This window comes from Macrobrachium nipponense, chromosome 15 (assembly GCF_015104395.2).
Source record: "Macrobrachium nipponense isolate FS-2020 chromosome 15, ASM1510439v2, whole genome shotgun sequence".
Classification (NCBI taxonomy): Eukaryota; Metazoa; Arthropoda; class Malacostraca; order Decapoda; family Palaemonidae; genus Macrobrachium; species Macrobrachium nipponense.
The window spans coordinates 57,516,349-57,538,582 of record NC_087208.1 but is presented as its reverse complement, the minus strand read 5'-3'; the positions used below and the strand labels follow the sequence as shown (position 1 = coordinate 57,538,582).

At 35.6% G+C, this 22,234-nt stretch overlaps 1 protein-coding gene across 3 annotated transcripts in view; it reads left to right on the top strand.

Annotated features, from left to right (window-relative positions):
* Positions 1 to 22,234, top strand: part of LOC135194971 (ataxin-2 homolog) — a 182,173-nt gene that overhangs the window by 99,600 nt on the left and 60,339 nt on the right. Inside the window, exon 1 of one of the 3 annotated variants that reach the window (XM_064221221.1) lies at positions 9,548 to 9,573. The exons of 1 other annotated variant lie outside the window; for it this stretch is intronic. In XM_064221221.1, coding sequence (XP_064077291.1) covers positions 9,563 to 9,573 — 11 coding nt within the window. In that variant the 5' untranslated portion in view covers positions 9,548 to 9,562. Of the gene's footprint in view, positions 1 to 9,547; positions 9,574 to 10,051; positions 10,175 to 22,234 lie in introns of those variants that run through there. One more of the 3 variants, XM_064221222.1, reaches the window with a different exon arrangement.

The window sequence follows — 22,234 nt, the reverse complement described above, 5'->3', positions numbered from 1 at the left end:
GCTTGTTCATTGCTTTGTTGATACAAAACAATAATCATTTACAAGTAGAATAGTATGATTTGCATTCATGTTCATATTCCGTTGCAGTAAGATAATTTTTGCGTAAACTTATGCTGTAATTGCCTTTTAATTTTCATCACAATTTGAACTACTACAACACCCATCGGTGAAGTATGTATGATATAGTTACCCATTATTTCCTCGTCCGTTTTCTCAGATCGAAATGGTACGTTTTCTTTGAAAGAATTTCCATTTCTTTCATTTTCGTGGTGGTAAAAAGTTTTTAAATGTAAAATAAAAATAAGTAAAACGCTTTTCGTTTATTGCTTTAATATATGTTGCTTATGCATAAGTAAACTGAGAGTTGTGTATCAAGAACATCCCTCCAGAGGTCCTGCCTCAGTTTCGGCAGCGGGCGAACGATCGATTAGTTTGGGAACGGAAAACTTTTTTTTTTCTTTCTTTCTTTTATCGACATTCGTCGTTGTCGCTTCGATTAAATAAATATTTGTGAGTGATGTCCTCAAAGTGAATCTAAATTTATTTCGTACCGTAGACAACCTCGTTCAGTACTTTATGTAAAGGTTTCTGCAAAAGAAATAGTGTTTAGTTATTACGTGTCGTGATGAGTAAGGTGATAGATCTTTGTAACAGCACCTCCTATTGTATTGATGCCCCGTCACCGGTGGTTATAATAGCTTGAGAGTTCAAGGTCCACACCAAGCCCCCTGAACACTTCAACAACTTGCCATCACTTACGGGAAACCGTCGTGTAAATGCCCGTGCTGGAATAAGAGCTCCGCAGTCTTTACCAACCACGAACGAGCAAATTGATGTTCGGAAATGAAGCTGTGATACTGTATTCAAGCACCAGCAACACGACTTTCTGTTTTGTTCCTTATTCTTATCTGTGTTTGTGTGGTTATCCTCTTTGTTAAACTTTTTTTTGTCTTTTTATATCATTCCCTTTATATTATTCCCAATTTTTTGTAAGATTTTCCCCAAAATTCACACATTCCTATAAGCGTAACCCTACTAACAAAGACAGACGCACTAACTCCAAAAAATTTAGTCTCTTTTTGCCCTTACGCTGCCTGCCTGCCTGTATGCATGCGTTTGATCAAGGTGCTTTCAATTATGGGTAAGCCACCTTACTCGTCAGCTACTAATGTCTGCCTTGAAAATCAGTATATGCATGATAGTGCGTTATTCTTACCCTGCAGGTTTCTCCCTACAAGGTGAATTATTATTTATTTCAAACGTCGCAGTTCTTTGTATGCCTTCCGACCTTGAAGTTTTATCCTTTGACATTATGAATATGTTTATTTCAATCGTTGTGACATTATTTTGTGTAGTTTAAGAATAGAGACAGATCTGCTGCTAAGTAAGGCTGAATTGTTATTATTACCAGACGTTTATGAGTAAATTCTTGTTTAAAGTATACAAGCAGTCATGTGATTCAACCAGAAATGGTATACGTAGGTCATCAGAGAGAGAGAGAGAGAGAGAGAGAGAGAGAGAGAGAGACTACACAGTCACATACACTTGAACGAGAACCTGTCCTTGTAGAATTGAAAGAAAACTGAGTCTTGTGAGAAAATGAATTTAAACGAGGGACTAACCTAAATTTCCGAAGTATTCTTAATGTGCGTTTCTTAATATCCCCGTTATTGCATGACGGCCAGTTTAAAACTTTTCTCTTTATTATGAAACGTAATTTTAGGATATAGGAGGAAATTCCTCATTAGTTCTTGATTTTCTGTCGTCTTCCATATGTTATCAATTTTTCACAAAATAATTGTCGTTCTATCCTGTGGAATTTTGCCTTCTTGGCTAATTGCTTTTTCAGTTTTGGTCCACGTGATTGGTTGTTTATTTTAGACGTTAGTTATACAAATAATATGATAATAACTAATATACATACTTCTATCCAATGTAGCACAAATTAACGTGGTGATTGAGAATATAGATTCTACGCAAGAAGGTGAGAGAAAACTGGTGCTTTGAACAAGCACTTACGTAGTTTATACATTTTCAAGTTCACACCGTAGAATAAACTACGAAAGTACTTGTTCAAAGTCACGGTTTTCACTCGCCTTCTTATGTGGATTTTATGATTATATATATATAATATATATATATATATATATATATATATACCCTATATATTATTATATATATTAATTATATTATATATATAGTTTTACTAAACTAGAAGCTGCATTACAGGAAACGGTTACGGAGAGAATGATAAATGAATAATATTCTGAAGAAAAAAAAAAGTTAGTGCGCCAATCCCAACCTTGAAAGAAGCCCTCAGCGAAGAAAAACAAATGAAGCTCGTACCTTTGCGAGCGAAACATGCGGAAAGACGAATACGAAATGGCATCCACAAAATCAGTTATGAGAATTCTTTCGTTCCTTCCTTCACACAGTCGATCAAGTATTGATTGCTTGAGAACTTGTAATTCTAAAGAAATGCAAATACTCGGATAACTGATTGAATTAGTAATAGTAGTAGTAAATAGAGGTTTATGATAGGCTGATAAACTCATCGAATCCTAGATATAGGAAACCCCTCACTGACGCCGCCGTATAGCTTGTTTGAATAACCAGCGTTGGATCTCTACAGTAGGAGTTAATGTTAGAGGGATATCTTCTTTAATGTTTTTTTTTTTATGAAACGGTAGCTTGTGAATAAAGCTGATCATGGGAAAACAGAAACTGTCTTTAAAAAAGGAGTAGTAATGAGTGACCTTGCTAATCTTGTACATGTTGCATCTGAAAATTATCCCATTTGTTTAAAAAAAAATAAATAAAAAAAAAGGTCCAAACTGTCTTAAAAACGGCAGTAATGAGTGACCCATCTATCTTGTAAATGTTGAATCTGAAAATATAATTCTGTTTGTAAGAAAATTCCTGAGCATCGGCAGTCATTTCTAACACCTACTCAGGATGCTGCTAATCAACTGCACGTCGAACCCTTTCTCTTTATCAGATGCTTTTCAACTTTGCCTTGTCCTTGCTTCTTAACCTTTGCACTCTTATTTACCGTCAACATATTCACACTTCACTTCCAGATAAGATTGTGTCAACAGTGCCTTCATGTTATCCCAAACTGACTCATCTACATGGTCTCATATTCCACAACTTCTTCAGACCTCTCTCCGCCCTTCCTGCCACACTTTTTGCAAGATTCAGCTCTTTTCTGAATGTACCGTTATACAAAGTATTTATTTCAATATGTATATGCAAATGAATAGCATTCATTTTCATACTGTCATTACAAAACCAACAGCTTTGTGGCTTCTGTTTGCCATAATATGACTAACTCATGGTTCACTTTTTCTTAGTACTAACACGAAGCATCTCCCATATCATCGTTACTTTTGTATTACTGTAGCGTCCACCAAATCAACCGTTTCGTAACTTCATGGTCCAACCCTTTCACCTCACGAATTTTTACTCATTTTCATCTTAATTTCTCTCGTCACTTGAGCTGTATAAATATTAAATGGCTTGGAAGCATAATGCACACTTGTCTGAGGCGTAGTTATGTACGAAAGGAGGCACTCGCCTTTCTACAAGTTCTTTAACAAACATCGTTCATTTTGACATTGCAGAATTGCCATTATCAAAATATTCCAACGACATTTTCCGCGTTTTATCTGTACTCATTGGTCATGACTATCTTATGAGTATACATTTGGCATATTTAATTCTCATACAGTTATTCTTACGCAAATTATCAACGCACTAGCTTCCTTACCTTGACAACCGAACTGAGCTGCCCCTGCTTGCAACCTATAGGTCATTCTCTTCTCAGTGTTTTTGACCCTTTAGTTATTTCAAAGTACTATATTAGTTTTTCCCCAGTTTTTCAATCAAAATTTATCCCAGTCAATAACTCGGTCATATTATCACCACGACATTGCATCACCTCAATGCAAAGTTATTGAGTTACCGAGTGACTGAATGTGTCCGTTTACATAATTTATTTCGAGACTTATAGCCTTTATCAACCTTTTATATCCACGTGGCCTTCCTCCAGAATAACTTGTAATTTCCTTTTTAACCTTCCGTTATAGTACCTTTGCAAGCTTCTCTCGTCTGTTTTGAAACTTCTCCTAACAGACTTAAATTCATTTTTCACCTTCACTAAATTTATTAGTTCCACCTACTTTGTCCCTCTACCTTCACTTCTGCCTTCGTCCATAGGACGCACCCCACCCCACCCCCTTTCCTCACACAACCCCCACCCCCCTTCAGCTTGCCGTAGCTATTATAATAAAGGGTAATAACTTCACATGTAGTTCCAAACATTGTTATTTATGATATTTTTACCCACCATGTAGAAGCAGAGTATGTATTGTGTACAATAATGCTACTGTTATTATTATTATTATTATTATTATTATTATTATTATTATTATTATTATTATTATTTATTATAAGCAAAAAAATTACCAGTATCAAATAATATATATATATATATATATATATATATATATATATATATATATATATATATATACCTATATATATATATGTGTGTGTGTGTGTGTATGTGTGTGTGTGTGTGTGTTTGTGCGTGCGCGCGTATCAAGTAAATCGTTGAACATTTTAAATTAAAATTCCAAAAACATAACTGCTACATATCCTGAAATATGAGGGAAAATTGTCCTGAACGGTCAATAAATTTGTTCAGTGATTTTGTTATATATATATATATATATATATATATATATATATATATTATATATATATATATATATTATATTATTATTGTTAGTTAGTTATAATTGTAACCTCAACAGTAAATTTACATTCAAACAGATCGCTGCCGCTTGGAAGAATTTCTCCGTGACGTAGAGCTGGTTATCAGTCACAAGACAAATTCCTTTATTTAAACGGTAAACTGAACTCTTATCGCAGTATCAGACACAAGATAAATGACCCCCTTTCGTGTCTCGATATCGTAATCAAGAGAAAGACAATATTGTGCCAAATCTACACACACGGATTGGATGTAGTGAGAGACGATGTATGCATATACAAGCCGATACCCCGCAGTGGGAAGGGTGCTGTAGTAGATTCAGATCAACCGTGCTTTTGATGTCTAGGCCAGTCCCTTACGACGCTCCTGATTGGCTATTGATAAGCCAATGACAGGGCTGGAAACCTTCAGTCTCTCCCGAGAGTTCAGAGGGGCAAGATGTATGCTCCACCTCTCTTGAAGGATACTTTTGAAAGACGTATCCCTCAGGAGAGGTGGAACATAGATCCTACCCATGTGAACTCTCGAGAGAGACAGAGCTTCCAGCCCTGTGATTGGCTTATCAACAGCTAATCAGGAGCGTCGTAAGGGACTGGCCTAGACATCAAATGCACGGTTGATGTGAATCTACTATAGTTAGTGCCGTCAGTGCACCTCACGTGATGTTCTGCAGGCGTTACTCAAGGTTCTTCACAGGACCCTAGCTGCAACCTCTTTCATTCCTTTTACTGTACCTCTGTTCATAGTCTCCTCCTCCCATCTGACTTTCCACCCTCTCTGACAGTTGTTTCAAAGTTTAACTGCTTCGAGGTTTTCCTGTTACATCTTTCAAACCCTCGTACTGCCAATATCCCTTTCAGACCTGAATGGCCTCATAGGTCCCAGCGCTTGGCCTTTGGCCTACATTCTGTATTCTTCTACAAGTAGATAGTTTGGGTAAATAGGCGTGCAGGGTTAACAGACGAGATGTCTGTACATACAGACGAGAAATATTACAGAAAAGTGAGTAGTCGAACAGTTGAAATTAGGTAGTACTCGTATGGGGAGAAGGAACATAATGCACTGGCTGTGGATATATCCATTTGAGCAGCGTTGTAGAAATGTTATAACAGAGAATGAAAAGGTTATTCTTACAGACAGCCAAAATAATAATAATAATAATAATAATAATAATAATAATAATAATAATAATAATAATAATAATTTTCTAAGGGTTCCACAATAATAAAAATGTTAAAAGTTCACGTATTAATTCTAACCCTTCCCTGGGTTCATCTTCAGTTTGGACTGAAGATGAACCCAGGGAAGGGTTCGAAAGCTTTTATAACAGTGTTTATAAATTGATACGCGAACTTTTATCTTTATTATTGTGGACCCCTTAGAACATTGTATGTACACCTCGTGATAGAGAATTTTTCTCTAATAATAATAATAATAATAATAATAATAATAATAATAATAATAATAATAATAATTTAATTTCAAGATACCGGTTAGACAGAAGGAGATATAAACGTAATTACTACAGAGACAGAGCTGCAACATACATAGGACCTTACAGGCATGAAACGAGAATAACAATATTATTATTATTATTATTATTAGTAGTAGTATTGATAGTAGTATAGTATATTCAGAAGATGAAGAACCCTATCCGTATGGAACAAGCCCACCATATAGGGGCCACTAACTCGAAATTCAAGCTTCCAAAGAATATTACGGTGGTCATTAGAAAGAAGTAACAGACGGTAATTGGAAATACAGAAAGAAGAAGTCCCTTATTAAAAAAGAATAAACAAATTAAATTAATAAATGAATAACAGGAGATGCAAAAAAAAAAAAAAAAAAGCTGGTCAGTCAAACATAAACATGAGCTGAAAACAAGCAAACATACAGCAATGCAGGTTATACAGGCTACAGGGTGCAGACGGACTAACACTAGACCAAACGCTACAGGTGAGTGACAGATGTAGTCTCAAGAGCGTTACAGACAGACACAATTTGGATGTACGGACAAAACTAACCTATAAAAATAAAAAATTAAAGATTAGACTAAGGCAGCAGGGGATGGCAGGTAGGACTGGACTAAACAGGCATTAATAAAGCAGTGAGGTAGATATGAATAAGAAAGGCAATTTTAAACATTAAAAAGGGAATAACAGATATAACAGACACCGGTTCTAAACAGATCAGGGAACAATACAAGAAATACTAAGGAGTTAGAAAGGGTACTTAAAGGAATGGTAACCAAAGACGCAACGTACCCAGTGTCACTGACAAAGGAACAGCGTAGTTCTGTTGACAGTGGAGAAAATGTTAATCCTCTCTCTTCCTTTTTTTTTATGAATCTCCAATTCCGCTTTTCCTCTCCATGAAAATGAATAATTCATCTACCATAGAGCTTCCTTGCGAGTTGCTCCCAAGAAGCTTCGCAACAGGGGGGAGGCCCCATGAATTACGAGGGGATGGGGAGGGGGGTGTTCCCTTCCTCGTCTATGGATTTATTGTCATTTCTCCTAACCCTAAACTTGTAGGGAACACCGCCTCCATCTCCCCCTCCTCTCCCTCCCCCCACCCTATCGATTTCCGCTGTCATAAGCTATTATATTTCTGTCAAAAGACCGATAAGGTAATAGTATTCATCACTTTGCATCCAGTAAATGAGGTGTTTTAATGTATGTTTTTGTCGTCCATCGCGCTGTCTTGCATTCCGAAAAAAGCATTACGTCTTTTCCGCTTGCATTTCGATTAGCGTTATTAGCGTAATTTTCATCCTTTTGCATCTGTTCCAGATGTAATCCCAGCGAACTTTCGCGTCCTTGATTACGAAGCCTTTTTGTCCAGAAAGAGAAGTAAACGACGCTCTCGACGTTTCTTGTGGGTCAGAAATCTCTTTTTAGTTCTACCGATTTGTTTGTTGTCTGGCGGGGTGGTAGATCAGATAATGAAGATAGAAAGAGAGAGAGAGAGGGAGAGAGACTTCACGTTGTGACGTCGACGTGATGAAAGCAGTCAGGTGGCCATCGAGATGATGTCATAGACTCATAGCCTCGACAAGTTGGGAATTTGAGATTTCATTTTGATACAAAACATCGTCGATTGGACTCAATGATTCGACTTCCTTTTTGACTGTTATGCGATGCTATGTCTTTTGTTTCTTAATCCCCCACGAGGAAACGAAAGGCTGAAAATGACGTCGTGGTGTTTTCATTCGCTTTCTTTGTTTACTTTCTTATCGAACCAGTAGATCGTCTCCCCCCCCCCCAGATAAAGGTTGGCTCCAAAGAGAGCGGTCATTGCCACGCTCGCTCGCTGGCTTCGTAAAAACTGCTGAGTCACGGTGATCGTAAGATTGATTGCAAGAAAACGAAGTGAAGATCGAAGGAAACCAAACTTTAATCTCTGCATTCTGGGTTTGTTTTTAGTTATATGTTTATTTGTTTTATAAATATTAACAAAGGAAAATCAGTTGTGCTTCCTCTCCGTGCGCCACAACCCCGTGGTTGGCAGTATTGACCTAATTTTGCCTTTTCAGTTTTGTAGGTATCCGTTTTAGGTGTGAGTAAAGGCTTTCTAATATTGCCTTGCATTTCTCTCTCTCTCTCTCTTCTCTCTCTCTCTCTCGCATTTTCTCAAGCCATACTCGTGCGGTGTTTAAGTTATTGCCTTACACAGGGTTCAAATCGATATATCTGCAGATCCAAAGTCTGCAGCAGTCGCCGGCCCGTGGTGCTGGTGGTGTGGTACTCTCTCTCTCTCTCTCTCTCTCTCTCTCTCTCTCTCTCTCTCTCTCTCTCTCATGTGCGTGTCTGTGTCCCCACATGTGCTATTGCCCGGCGAATACAAGACCACAGGAGTTACATGTGTTAGAAGAATGTTTTTTTGAATTTACAATTTCTAGACCTAGTCTGATTTTGACATTATTTGTTTTCCATCGATATTGATCAGATGTTTTCTGTTTTTGTTTAGGGTAAAATAAAGTAACATCACGCGTACTTTACTCAGTGGTTTCTATACACCAGTTTTTCCAGTGGTTGAATAAACAGTAGCTAGGCTGGGGGAGACACAGATAGGTACCTCATGCGTATTTTACCTTTTTATTTATTTATTTATTCACTTATTTATTTATGGTCCATTTTTGTGAGCTTTTTGGTAGAATTAGGACAGACATTTATTATTATTATTATTATTATTATTATTATTATTGTTGTTGTTGTTGTTGTTGTTGTTGTTGTTATAAGTGCTACTCTTCATGTAGTCATCAAAATGTAATTTGGATTTCTCTTCTGTATTAGTTATATATCTATGACCTGAAATAAATTATTATTATTATTATTATTATTATTATTATTATTATTATTTATTATTATTATTCACCTGTCAGTAACTGTTCATTTTTAACCAAGTATTTTGTGTCATTGTAGTGCATTCTTACATTAATTTAAAAAAAAGTATAGTAATAATTATTATAAGGCACCTTGAACGCCTGTATACACACTCTCCTTATTCAAGGTGTAACGTACCCATGAACGTACCATAGTAAAACAAAGCAATGTGTGTGTAATTGTTTGTTCGTTCTTTTGTTTGTGTTGTCGTCTGAATTTGACCTGTTAAGGAAAACTGGTGATGAATGAGGGAGGAAGGGTTGCGGGATGCCAGATGCGCGATGCTCTCTCCCTCTCTCTCTCTCTCTCTCTCTCGCTTATTCTGACGCAGCTGCTGGAGCAGAAGTACCTGACAGAATTATTCTTCGTTATTAGGGAAAATTCGACGTCGTTTTAGAAGATGGCTAAGAGGTTTAGTTGAGTTTTTGTTTTTTATTATTTTTGTTTTGTTTTCATAATTATCTTGCGTAGATGGATGATGAATGTAGTTGTATTGGTTTTTTTCTCAATATGGGTCTAGGCTTCGTAGGGACAGCCTAGATCTATACTGAGAAAAAACAATACAGCTACATTCATCATAAATTTGCGCTACATAATTTATATATATATATATATATATATATATATATATATATATATATATGCGTGTGTGTGTGTAGAGAAGGGAGAGATATGTGTGTGTTTGTCACTGGCTCCAGTTTGAGTAACATGCATATATATTAACTATTCATCAGTTTATTTTGGCAATAATAATAATAGTGTAAACAAAAAAATTAAAAAAAAAATAAAAGTAGAATTTACGTTTGCAATGAGGAGGAACTTGGTCAGCACCAGAGCTAACCTTAGGAACATGAACATTCTTCTGTAGTCCAGCAGCTGCGATGCCGTATAACTGTACGATCAGTCTAGTATAGTGTGTTTGAGAGACTCCCTTTTTTCGCAGAATTTTCAAGCGTTATTCTTGTGTTAGCCGTTACGAAGTGACGTCATCCTGAGAGTTTTCATTGTAAAGGTGCATTGTAATTAGGCTAAGTATTGTAAAGTTTTGGTTAGTCATTGTAAAGTTATGTTACGCTTGAAATTTTTCATTATAAAGTTGCAGCAGTTTTGGAGAACTGGATAAACTTGAATTACGCAAAGTTTACTCATTACAAAGTTCTATCAAACTAAAGTCATTGTAAAGTTACGTTATGCTGATGACAATCATCTTAAAGTTGCAGTTTTGTGAATATTCACTATCAAGTTAGTCATTGTAAATTTAAATCCTTAAATGTTTTTCAATGTAAATTGCATGACACCTATGTTAGTCACAATATAGATTGGAATTAGGGCTAGGCTAGTCTTAGGAAAAATGACAATGGAACTAGGCCTAGGTGACCCTAGAAAAAGGGAACTAGACCTAGGTTACTTTAGAAAAACGAAGCTAGGCTTAGGTTACCTTAGAAAACTGGAATTGGGCATAGGTTACCCTAAAAATGGAATATTCCTAATTTGCCCTATAAATGCAATTAGTCCTAGGTTGTCCTAGAAGTAGGATTAGGCCTAGGTTACCCTAGAACAATGGAATTAGACTAGTTCATGTGAGAATAATGGAATTAGGCCTAGATTACTCTAGTAAAATGTAAGTAGACCTGGGTTACCAGGTTAGAAATTATGGATTTACGCCTAGGTTACCATAAGAAATTGAATTAGGCGTAGGTTGCCATGAAGATGGAATTAGGCTTATGTGACCCTTAGTAAAAATGGAATTAAACCTAGTTTACCCTAGGAAAAAAATGGAATTAAACCTAGTTTACCCTAGGAAAAAGAAGGGGGGTGAGGTTGATTAGGCCTATGTTAGTTGAAGTAAACTGAATTCCACTAAATTTACGCGATTTTGTATTGCATAAAGAGTTTGGCTTCCCGGATATGTGCTCAAAAGAGTTTAACTTCTTTGGCTTCACACTATTATGTCCGAATTATGAAGCATTTACCCAGTACATGACTTCAATTATCAGTTGTATTTGAACTTCTCGATTGTTTGTAGCTACCTTGATAACTAATTCTAGTGTGAGGTTGTGACTTATGCCAAAATATGCCTGCAGGTATATACTTACACACTCCCGCATGCTCGAGTTTTTTTTAGGGCTTCCAGTCTGCAAATGGAATACTTACATACTTTTATTTACATAAATCTGTCGTTTCTTTGGTTTCAAATGGAATACTTACATACTCTTACTTACTTAAATCTCGTGGTTTTCAGGTTGTAATGCAATGCTTGCATATTTCTACTTACTTAAATCTTGTGGCTTTTAGCCGTCAAGTGGAGAACATTTATACTTATATACTTAAATATTTCGGTTCTCGGGCTTCTGAGTGACCCAGTGTCTTGCACCAAATGCTAAGGTTTGTTGCAAGTTCCACTAGGCTTATGTGTGTGTGTGTGTGTGTGTGTGCGCGCGCGCGCGCGCGCTGTAGGGCTTGGGACAGTCCCAAATGGGATACGGCTTAGTAACCACCCAAAAGGTTATCCAGCTCGAGGGGGTTGAGCCTTGGTGAATATTAACCAACCGTGAATACCGTATCATTGTTGACCTACCTCAGTGCATCCAGTCATTCTCATCTAGCAGAAAGCTATTTTATATTTTTTGGGAAATGTTCCCTTGAATGAGTTTTATATGATTTTAATACCGTTTATTCGGGTAAAAAGATGAATTCAGAGATTAGATCTTCAATTATGTAAGGTTTTAATTGTCGCTGCTTGTCTCATAAACCTAATGGGGAAATACGTAGTTAGTGCAATATTGGTTTGTCTCGAATCGATTTGAACACAAATCAGCGACCGTAACTATTGATTGAGAGAAGAAGAAGAAGAAGAAGAGAAACAGGTAAACAACATGATGGGACTATAATTCTACACCGAAATATGAGCTTCCACAAGACCTTATCTGTTGCAGTAAATTTGCCCTGAAGCTGTTTACTGTTTAATCTTGTTACTTTTTTTTGATGTTATCTCAATCCTTACTTATCACGTTCTGCGTTTTCATTTCAGTTTTCGCTTAAAAAAGTCTGCGCAGGGATGAAATGCGGACTTATATAGTGTATGATTCTTCTCGCAACTGTTCATTTGATCTTAGTCTCATCTTCGTACTATAGGGGTTGGTTGCTCGAGTTTTGTCTCTCGCACTTCGGTTAACTTTACTTTAGGTTGCCAACGCTTATTTGTGCGATATTGATTTAATTCAACCTGACCTTTTCTAGTCTTGTTTACTTCTACCTGTGATGGCAAGTGCAGATTTCTTGTAAAAAAAAAATAGTAATTAACCCACATGCCATTTTCTCTTTCGTCATACTGCCCGTCAGACCTAAAACTGGACAGTCTTGTATCTTCCCTCCTCTGATCTTCTAACTCCTGTAACGTGAAAAAAAAAAACACTCACACACACACACACACACACACACACACAATTTGAAGAACAAATATATCGAAGAAATGTTATCATGAATATATTTCTTCTCCAATATTATGAGGTTTATTTCAGGTTTCAAAGTTCGCTACTGATCTGTTATAGCATGGTTATTGTAACTGCTCTCTTTATTTTTTTGTGTCCTAAGATATATTTTAATGATAGTAATTTAACAAAGATACATTTGCAAATATACGTATAGTTATTACGCTCAGTCACTTACCATAAGTGTAACGGTACATTTTCAAATATATATAGTTTGGTGTTTGGTATAAGGTATATATATATATATATATATATATATATATATATATATGTGTGTGGTGTGTGTGTGTGTGTGTGTGTGTGTTTGTATATATATATATATATATATATATTATATTATATATATATATATATATAGTATATGTATTATTTCCATAAACTGGAACATGACTGGTCGATTTACCTGGAATCTCCGCTCTTTGGAGAAGTATTCAGGAATGCCCTTATTGATCGCGGGTGATCAATGATCAGATGCGATAAAACTTATCTGGATTGACCAGTTTGCTCGAGATGATCCGCTAGGCCATCTTATTATTATTATTATTATTATTATTATTATTATTATTATTATTATTATTATTATTATTATTATTACCTGCATATGTATGCTCATTTTTTCCTTTAATGCTCAGCCAACTACATCAGTTTCAATTAAAGTCTGTATATCACATCTGGCCTCAGCTTGGATAGGTGATCAGCACCAAGTTCCAGAAGCCACGGACTAATAAGCTCCCTAAACCAATGGTCAATTGTGTAAGTAAACCAACTTGAGACCTTAGGAGTCTTGTCTAGGCGGCAGTGGGTTACAGTGAGATCCGAGACGCAGAAATGGATCCTTCCAGAAGCAAGGAGACTGGTAGAAATTGGACACAGACGAAGGTGGAGAGTTCCGGAGTTCTAAATGCTGACGGAAAAGGAAGGCCAGGGCGACTCTCTCTCTCTCTCTCCTTTTTCATTCCCCTCCAATCCCAACCAGCTCTCTCTCTCTCTCTCTCTCTCTCTCTCTCTCTCTCTTATTTTTCATTCCCCTCCAATCCCAACCAGCTCTCTTTCTCTCTCTCTCTCTACTCTACCTCTCTCTCTTCTCTCCATCTCGTCTCTCTCTCTCTCTCTCTCTTCTCTTCTTCTTCTTCTTCGTCTTCTTTTTATTCTCCGTTTTTGTTCCCCTCCAATCCTAACCAGCTCTCTCTCTCTCTCTCTCTCTCTCTCTCTCTCTCTCTCTTTAAATTTTGATCGCATCGATTCCATCTTTCTCGTCCAAGGACATTTCCACTGATTGATTTTCATTTCATTTGCTTCTTCCATCCACCTTCCTCGGGCCTCACATAGTCCATTACCACCAGATCCAGCCTACCTAAATTCAGCCCCACTCTCTTGTCAGGCCTTGGGAGAAGTGTAAAAATGTTAAACGAAAAATATTAGCATGGATATGCAGGTACTACTGATGTTTCATCAAAATCAATAATAATAATAATAATAATAATAATTGTTATTATTATGAAAATAATAATAATAATAATCACATGACGTCATCGGCCTCTTAAATGTCTTCGTGATAACTGACTTACTATATCTCAAACCTCACTTGTTCTTTCTTTTATTATTTTTAGGGAAGGTTTTTATTGTTCCGAGGAAGGCGGCATCTTGTCCTTCATGGCTTGTCTTTATTCTGCTTTTATTTAATGATGTTGCGTTTATTTAGTTACCTCATTTTCCAGAGGTCTTTTCTCCATTTCATTCTCTTTCATCATTTTTTTTTCTTTACAGTGTTCTATTTTTTTTCCTTCTACTGATTTAGCTCTCGTTCATTTTTTCTGTATTTTATTTATTCTCATTTTCTATATGTAGTCATCGGTGACGTTCAGTTATTTCCTCTCGCGATATTTTCCTCTTTTTTTTTATTCATTACCATTTATTCATATCCCTCCGCCCTCATTCATCTCCCCGACGTATTTTCGCAAATTTCCTCCTATCCTCATATTCATATCCTCACTGCGTTTCCTCATCGACTTCATTTCCGCAAAGTTCTATTTCGCATTATACTCTTTTCATTTCATTTCATTTCATTCATTTCATTTCGTTCATGTCTCTCTGGATGAATACGGCTTCCTCATTTTCATAATAATTTAATTTCCCTCATTAAAGTAGGATTTTAATCGTGATTGCTTTGTATTATTTTATTTTTTGCAGGTTCATATACATATATATATATATATATATATATATATATATATATATATATATATATATATATATATATACATTAATGATGTCCTTTCATTATTTGTCTTAAAATGCGCAGAACAATTGGCAAGTGGTCAAGTTTAATATATATATATATATATATATATATATATATATATATATATATATATATATATATATATATATATATATATGTGTGTGTGTGTGTGTGTGTGTGTGTATATGCATATATACAAATACATGCAAATTTACATGACCCCACTTCTACCTATAATCACACAGTCGTATTCAGATATATCAGATATGGATTCAAACTGATAAAAGATACCGATATCCACGTATATACGTATCTGTCACTGATAAGAGCTCCTGTATCAGCAAATGCCCTGCCACCAACTATCAGATAAAAGGTGACGTGGCTGGAAACATTAACCTGTTCAGCATTTGTCTTTTTTGTCGATAAGTTACGATAAAATTTTGTTGTATTCAATCTCTCGTATTTTCATGTTTCTTACAATGACACTTGCAGGGTCTTTCTGCGCAAGAGCCCGTTCAGATCACGTCATTGTAGGTCGATGTATTAATAAAAATATGATATATATATATATATATATATATAATATTATATATATATATAATGTGCGTGTGTGTGTGAATAAATTCTCCTGTTATAACAGAATACGTCTCAAGTATTAAAAAGCCACTAAAACACTCTGGTTCAAAGCTATGGACTACTAGTATATTTCGGTGAATGACAAAAGAAGTTACGTTTGCGAAACATAATAGTTGGAGATATATTTCGCAAATGTAACTTCTTAAGGGTGGGAGTCAGTCCAGTCGAAATTCAGCTTTAAACCAAACTTTTTTTTAATAGGCCTTTTATGCTTTATATAATATATATAGATATATATATATATATATATATATATATATATATATATATATATTATATATATATATGCTTAAAAAATCACTGTAGATGCACGTGACTTCATAAATAAGCGAATACCATAGGAAAATAATAGCAGAAATCCAAGCGCTTTCGTCTTTACTCAGTCATCGTCAAGGAGTTAATGACGATGCCTGAGTAAAGACGAAAGCGCTTGGATTTCTGACTATTATTTTCCTGTGGTATTCGCGTATATATATATATATATATATATATATATATATGGATATATATATATATATATATATATATAATATATATAGAGAGAGAGAAAGCATGTGTTTTATTTTATGTTTGTTAGACAACATTATGGGATGGGGTTGCTGTCCTCGCGCCCTCCCTTCGCACATGATCTGGGGGTTTATGCGCCCATGGATGGTCACCCATCCGGTGGCTGGTTTCCCTGGATTAAACCAGAATCGCGTGATTGTTTCCCCTTGCTTAACTAGTCCTCAAATGTGAAAGGGAATGAGGCCTGGTGTAGACATTTGGATTCTGCTCCATTGACAGAGACGGTCACCCATCCAAGCTAAGATCTGCAAATGAATGGATGGCTTCAACTGATATTGTTTTTGTATAGTTATTCTTACAGTGTTTTCTGCCATAACGGTAGGGTTGACAACCATCATGATTTTAACGTCTTAATCCCACTGCCATTTTTCACTATGTTCAGACTGGGTCACTTTTGAAAACACTTATACTATAGCGAGTGAGTTACTTAACGTACTTCTATAGATTGTATTTACGTTATCAGAATTTTTGCTTTCGGCAAACCATCCCAGTTACATTATCTTTCATTCTGTTAGTGGAATCATTAAAACTATATATTAAAATCGAAAGTAAGTGCTATTTAATGGAAATTAACGCCAGAATAGCATTAAACCACGGCTATGAAAAGGAGGCATTGTATATATGACCTTAAGAGCCATGTTACGTCACTCCGGGGGGCCGGGCGGAGGGGGAGGGGGCATTTATAAATCACTCGGTCTATCTGCTAGAGGGAGCCAGTTAGAGTCAGGTTGTCCTACGTATTTTATTTATGGTATGAATGACGCTACAGCCTCTCTCTCTCTCTCTCTCTCTCTCTCTCTCTCTCTCTCATTATCATATATATATACACACATATATAAAGGTGTGTGGGTTTGAATGTATTTTCTTTGCAACAATCTCCTTAAGGGATGGATATGCGAGCCCTACGTCTGGATACCCCGATGTTCCAAGGGCTAAGTGTGCCTTCGTCGCCTTCAGGCTGATCACCCAACCAGATACTGACCAGACTCAACGTTTCGTACCGTCCCTGATCTGGTAAACTATATCATTTTGAATAATGTGGATGAATAATGTTCCACAATCAAGGTCGTCTCTCTCTCTCTCTCTCTCTCTCTCTCAGTAACAAAATATCCAGTTTAATTTCAAAACTTAAATTCTCTCTCTCTCTCTCTCTCTCTCTCTCTCTCTCTCTCTCTCTCTCTCTCTCTCTCTCATTAGGACAATAAACAGTAAAACCTGCTCCTAGAGATAAGTGAGCACAAGATGTCTCCTTGGATGGACTAACAAGTCTTTGAGACATCCTAATCCTTGTAACTCTCTCTCTCTCTCTCTCTCTCTCTCTCTCTCTCTCTCTCTCTCTCTCTCTCTCTCATGTAAGTAAGTCAGTCGCGAGACACATGGTTAAAAAGACCAGAACACTTTCAGAGTTCGAGCGAACATTACAAAACTCTGAGCTAAAAAAAGGTTCGCCCTGTTAATCAACTAACCAAACACTTAACAGCTTCCATGACGTTTCATGAAAGGCCAGGGGATAATAGCTTACACGAGAGAGAGAGAGAGAGATGACATATATATACATCCATATCTGTGCGAAGTCGGACATCTGGTAGCGGGGTTACGTGTGTGTTTGTGTGTGTGTATGCACACATACAAATATAATATATATAATATATATATATATATATATATATATATATATATATATATATATGTATGTATATGTGTGTGTGTGTTTAAAAAATCACAGTAGATGCACGACGTGACTTCATTAAATAAGCGAATACCACAGGAAAATGATAGGCAGAAATCCAAGCGCTTCCGTTTCTTGACAATGTCTTAGTTAAGAAGAAAGCGCTTGGATTTCTTCCTATAATTTTCCTGTGGTATTTGCTTACTTTATATATATATATATATATATATATATATATATTATGTATATATATATATATATGTATATATTATATATATATATATATATATATGGTATGGTATGTATTGACGCATATGAAGAAAACTTGTCGCATTAAAAGGAGATTTTCAAATTTATGAACTGCGAATGAATTTGACGTCAGTATTCCGTCCAGTCTAATAATAACTTATCTTTTCCACTACTACTACTTACTACTACTACTACTACTACTACTATACTACTACTACTTACATTAACTACCAATAATGATGATAATACTAAAAGCTCTACCACACTATACACATCCGTCAATGATTCTGCAGAAGGTCAAGAGAATGTCATATCAAAAAGTTTGTGAATGAAATAATGTTTGCCAACTTTATTATGTTTCACATACTAGACGTGGCGTTGCAGACAATGTATATATGCTGTGTTCAAAATATAGCATCTTTGCTGCATATTATTTTTATTAGTATTAGGTCTGCTCTCTTCTATTAATATGCTAAGTCAATCGTTCTCAGCGTGGCGCGGAAACTTCAAAGTTCAGTGAAATAAATATAAATTCTTTATATCTAAGTTAATAATTAATATTACAACAATTCAAGAGTTTTGGAAAAAAAAAATAATAATAAGATACTGAAAACGACATAAAAAAGAACTGGCTAAGTCCTTGAATATATAATATAATATATATATATATATATATATATATTATATATATTATTAGAACACGTACATGTTAGAACTTATATACCAAAAATAAACTTTTAAGATTTTCCTTCTTCTTCTTAGACTCAACTGGCCTAAGGAAACTCTATTGCAGTCACAGATTAATTCGTTCTGTAGGTGATTGACTGGTATCTGTAAGGTGCCCGAAATTTGCTGAGAGGTGATTTTAAGAGGGCGTGGCTTATTCGTCCTAAGGGAGCGTGCCCAAATGCTCAAAACAAAATTTGGTTGCCACTAAAATAATGAATAATAGCGTATCAATTTTTTAGTGGTTATGCTTCCGGCAAGACTTTTCTTGCCTGATAATTATGACAAAAAATTATGGATCACCGATACACATGTTTGTTCATATATATATATATATATATATATATATATATATATATATTATATATATATATATATATATATATACACGCACATATATTTAAAAATATATATTCATTAAGCTACAAATGTCCTTTAATATCCAATTCGCTCTACCTCGGAATTAATATATTTTCATATTTATGCTAACCGAAGGGGAATTTTTTTAGTTAATAATAATTTCGTCCTCCCGTGGATTCGAACCAGCGAACGAAGGAGAAATCCGGACTTCAGTGAAGTTACCGACTCGGCCAAAAACAACAAAAATAATACATTCTATATTTATATGAGACGTCATAGGCGAAGTTTCCCTGATTTTCACTTGTTGTTCTGTTGCCGGGTGTCAAATTATTCCCATGACCTTAGTTGCCATCATATCACCAGGTAATAAATCAACAGCCAATTAACGACTGGGTAGACTACGTAACAGAAGTGTGTTTCCGTTCAAGAAACAAAAAAAAAAACGAAACATGAAATAAACGTGTTGTTTTGTTTACTTAACTCTTCACAAAACTCCAACTTACTTTCTTATACGCACTGTTTCGTTGCAAAACCAATTAGATGCAGCATACCGCGATACGGTTGGACATTTTATATAGTGCGTTTGTTTTGCTTCGTGTATTTGTGTTCTAGTTGGCCTCGAATATTTAAAAAGAAAAAAAAAAAAAGACAGACAGGGACCCATTTCATCCAATCATATTCTCTCTCTCTCTCTCTCTCTCTCTCTCTCTCTCTCTCTCTCTCTCTGTAGATATATATATATATATATATATATATATATATATATATATCATATATATATGTATATATACACATACATACATACATACATACATACATACTTGTATACTTGTATATATTTTTGCCTCACATCAAGATCGAACCCAGGTCTGTCATCAGTTGAAAGACAACGAGACCGCTGTCAGTTGTTGGAAGATCTGGGTTCGATCCTGATGTGAGTAAAAAATTTATTTCTGTTCCACAAGTAGGGTGTGCGTTGGTTATTTCTATATATATATATATAATATATATATATATATATATATATATATATATATAGATATATAATAATATATTAAGATTTATAGATGGATAGATTATAAACATATACTAAACCCGTGAAGCAACAGATTAGCAATATCAACGGCAGTTGCGTTGATAACAATCAAAATGTCAACTTATGTAATGTGGGTGTGGATTGGCGGAAGAGAGGGTGGGGGCGGGGGTGGCGGGGAGTGTAGGGCGCTGTCCCATCAGTAGTGGATGGGGCTTGGGGAGGAAATAGGGATGGAGGTTTAGTTGTGGGGGATTGTGTAGTGGTAGTGGTTGTGACCGTTGAGGGGGCGGGGGTTAGGGTGGTAGGGAGGGGGGATAGGAGTTAGCCAAAGAGAGGGTATAACCCCAGGATATGAATCCTTAGCGCGAGGTGGGTATTCGGAGTAATATGGATTGGAAGTTGTGCGAGAAATGAACAACTTCAGGAAGAAGTTTTTTTTTTTAGGAGGTAAAGGAATTGAAATTGGGACCATCAAGTGGCATGCTGTCTCTCAGAGAGGAAGTTTTATTTGGACATAATGAAGTTGAAAAGAGCGCGTGAACTTCAATTGATCAGGACTGAAAAAAGTTGAAAAGTGGTATAAGAGGAAGTTCTATTTAGTTAGACTCAGACTCAGTGAAGTTGGAAAGATCACATAAACTTCTATTGATCAGGACTGTTGAAGTTGAAGAGGGGTATAAACGGAAGTTTCATTGATGTAGAATTGCTGAGAGGAAGTTCTACGTATTAATACTATTGAGTTACAAGGAGGTAAAATAAGAGGAAGTTTTATTACTGAACGGAGAACAATATGAAATTATATTATTGAGGACAGATTAAGTTTAACTAATATATATATATATATATATATATATATATATATATATATACTATATATATATACATACATATATATATATATATATATATATATATATATATATATATATATATAAATATATATATATAAGGGGAAGTTTCATTGATGAAGAATTGGTGATGTTGAACGGAAGTACGTGAGGAAGTTGTACTTCGTTTAGAACTGACGTATATGAAAGGAATTGCTAAAGAACTCTCTCTCTCTCTCTCTCTCTCTCTCTCTCTCTCTCTCTCTCTCTCTCTCTCTCTCTCTCTCTCTCCTGGTGTCCCATGCGTGGCAGGCCAGAGCCCACGAGACAAGGTGTGAGTGGAAGGACAGGTGTTTGCCGTTAATGAGTAAATTGTATCTTGCTCGGCTGTTACGGTTCAACGAATTGCTATTCACTTACTCGGGGAGTAAGCCTACAAACTGCTTTGTTGCTGTTATTGTTTTTGTCGTTCTTGCTGGGGGAGTTAGGAAAGGTCTTTAGAAAACCCTAAAAAGTACTGAAAAAGGTGTTTTGCGTTGAGTTAAAGATACAGAAGTTTTAGGATAGGATATTTATGATTTATTTATTATCATGAAAATGTTAAAACAAATAATTTGCATGTTAAACAATACAGAACAATTATTTCAAAGAAAATACAGCATATTTATTTTAATTTTCGTTGGTGAAACAACGCGCTGTTTGACCGTAGATTTTAGCACGCGCCCGGAGTATGCTGGAGGTAGGATCACGCCTTGTTTTTATTCTGGAAACGTTTATCTTATCAACACTCATTCACGAATGACGAATAGTTAACCAAGAAACACTTCTTAATAGAGAAAAACTTGGACAAAATTTATAGAAAAGAAAATGTCACACGTGCATCCTCGATCAAAAAAAAAATCATTTACCAGGAGCTGCCTTTAGGAGTTTTATTATTTCTGTCGTCACTTGTTCTGGTTTGGCACGAACGAAGCTCTCTCTCTCTCTCTCTCTCTCTCTCTCTCTCTCTCTCTCTCTCTCTCTCTCGTTGTCCTGTCTATCTATTTAGTTATTAATATTTTTTTAATTTTTTTCTAGTTTTTAATAACTATTTTCTTCTTTCTGTATTTCCCATTTCCTTCGATTTCTTCTTTCAAATGATCATCATATTCTTTGGAAGCTTGAATTTCGAGTCGGTGGTCCATGTGGGCTTATTCCGTATGCATAGGCTTAATGTTCTGCAATAGATAATAATAATAATGATAATAATAGTAATAATAATAATCATCA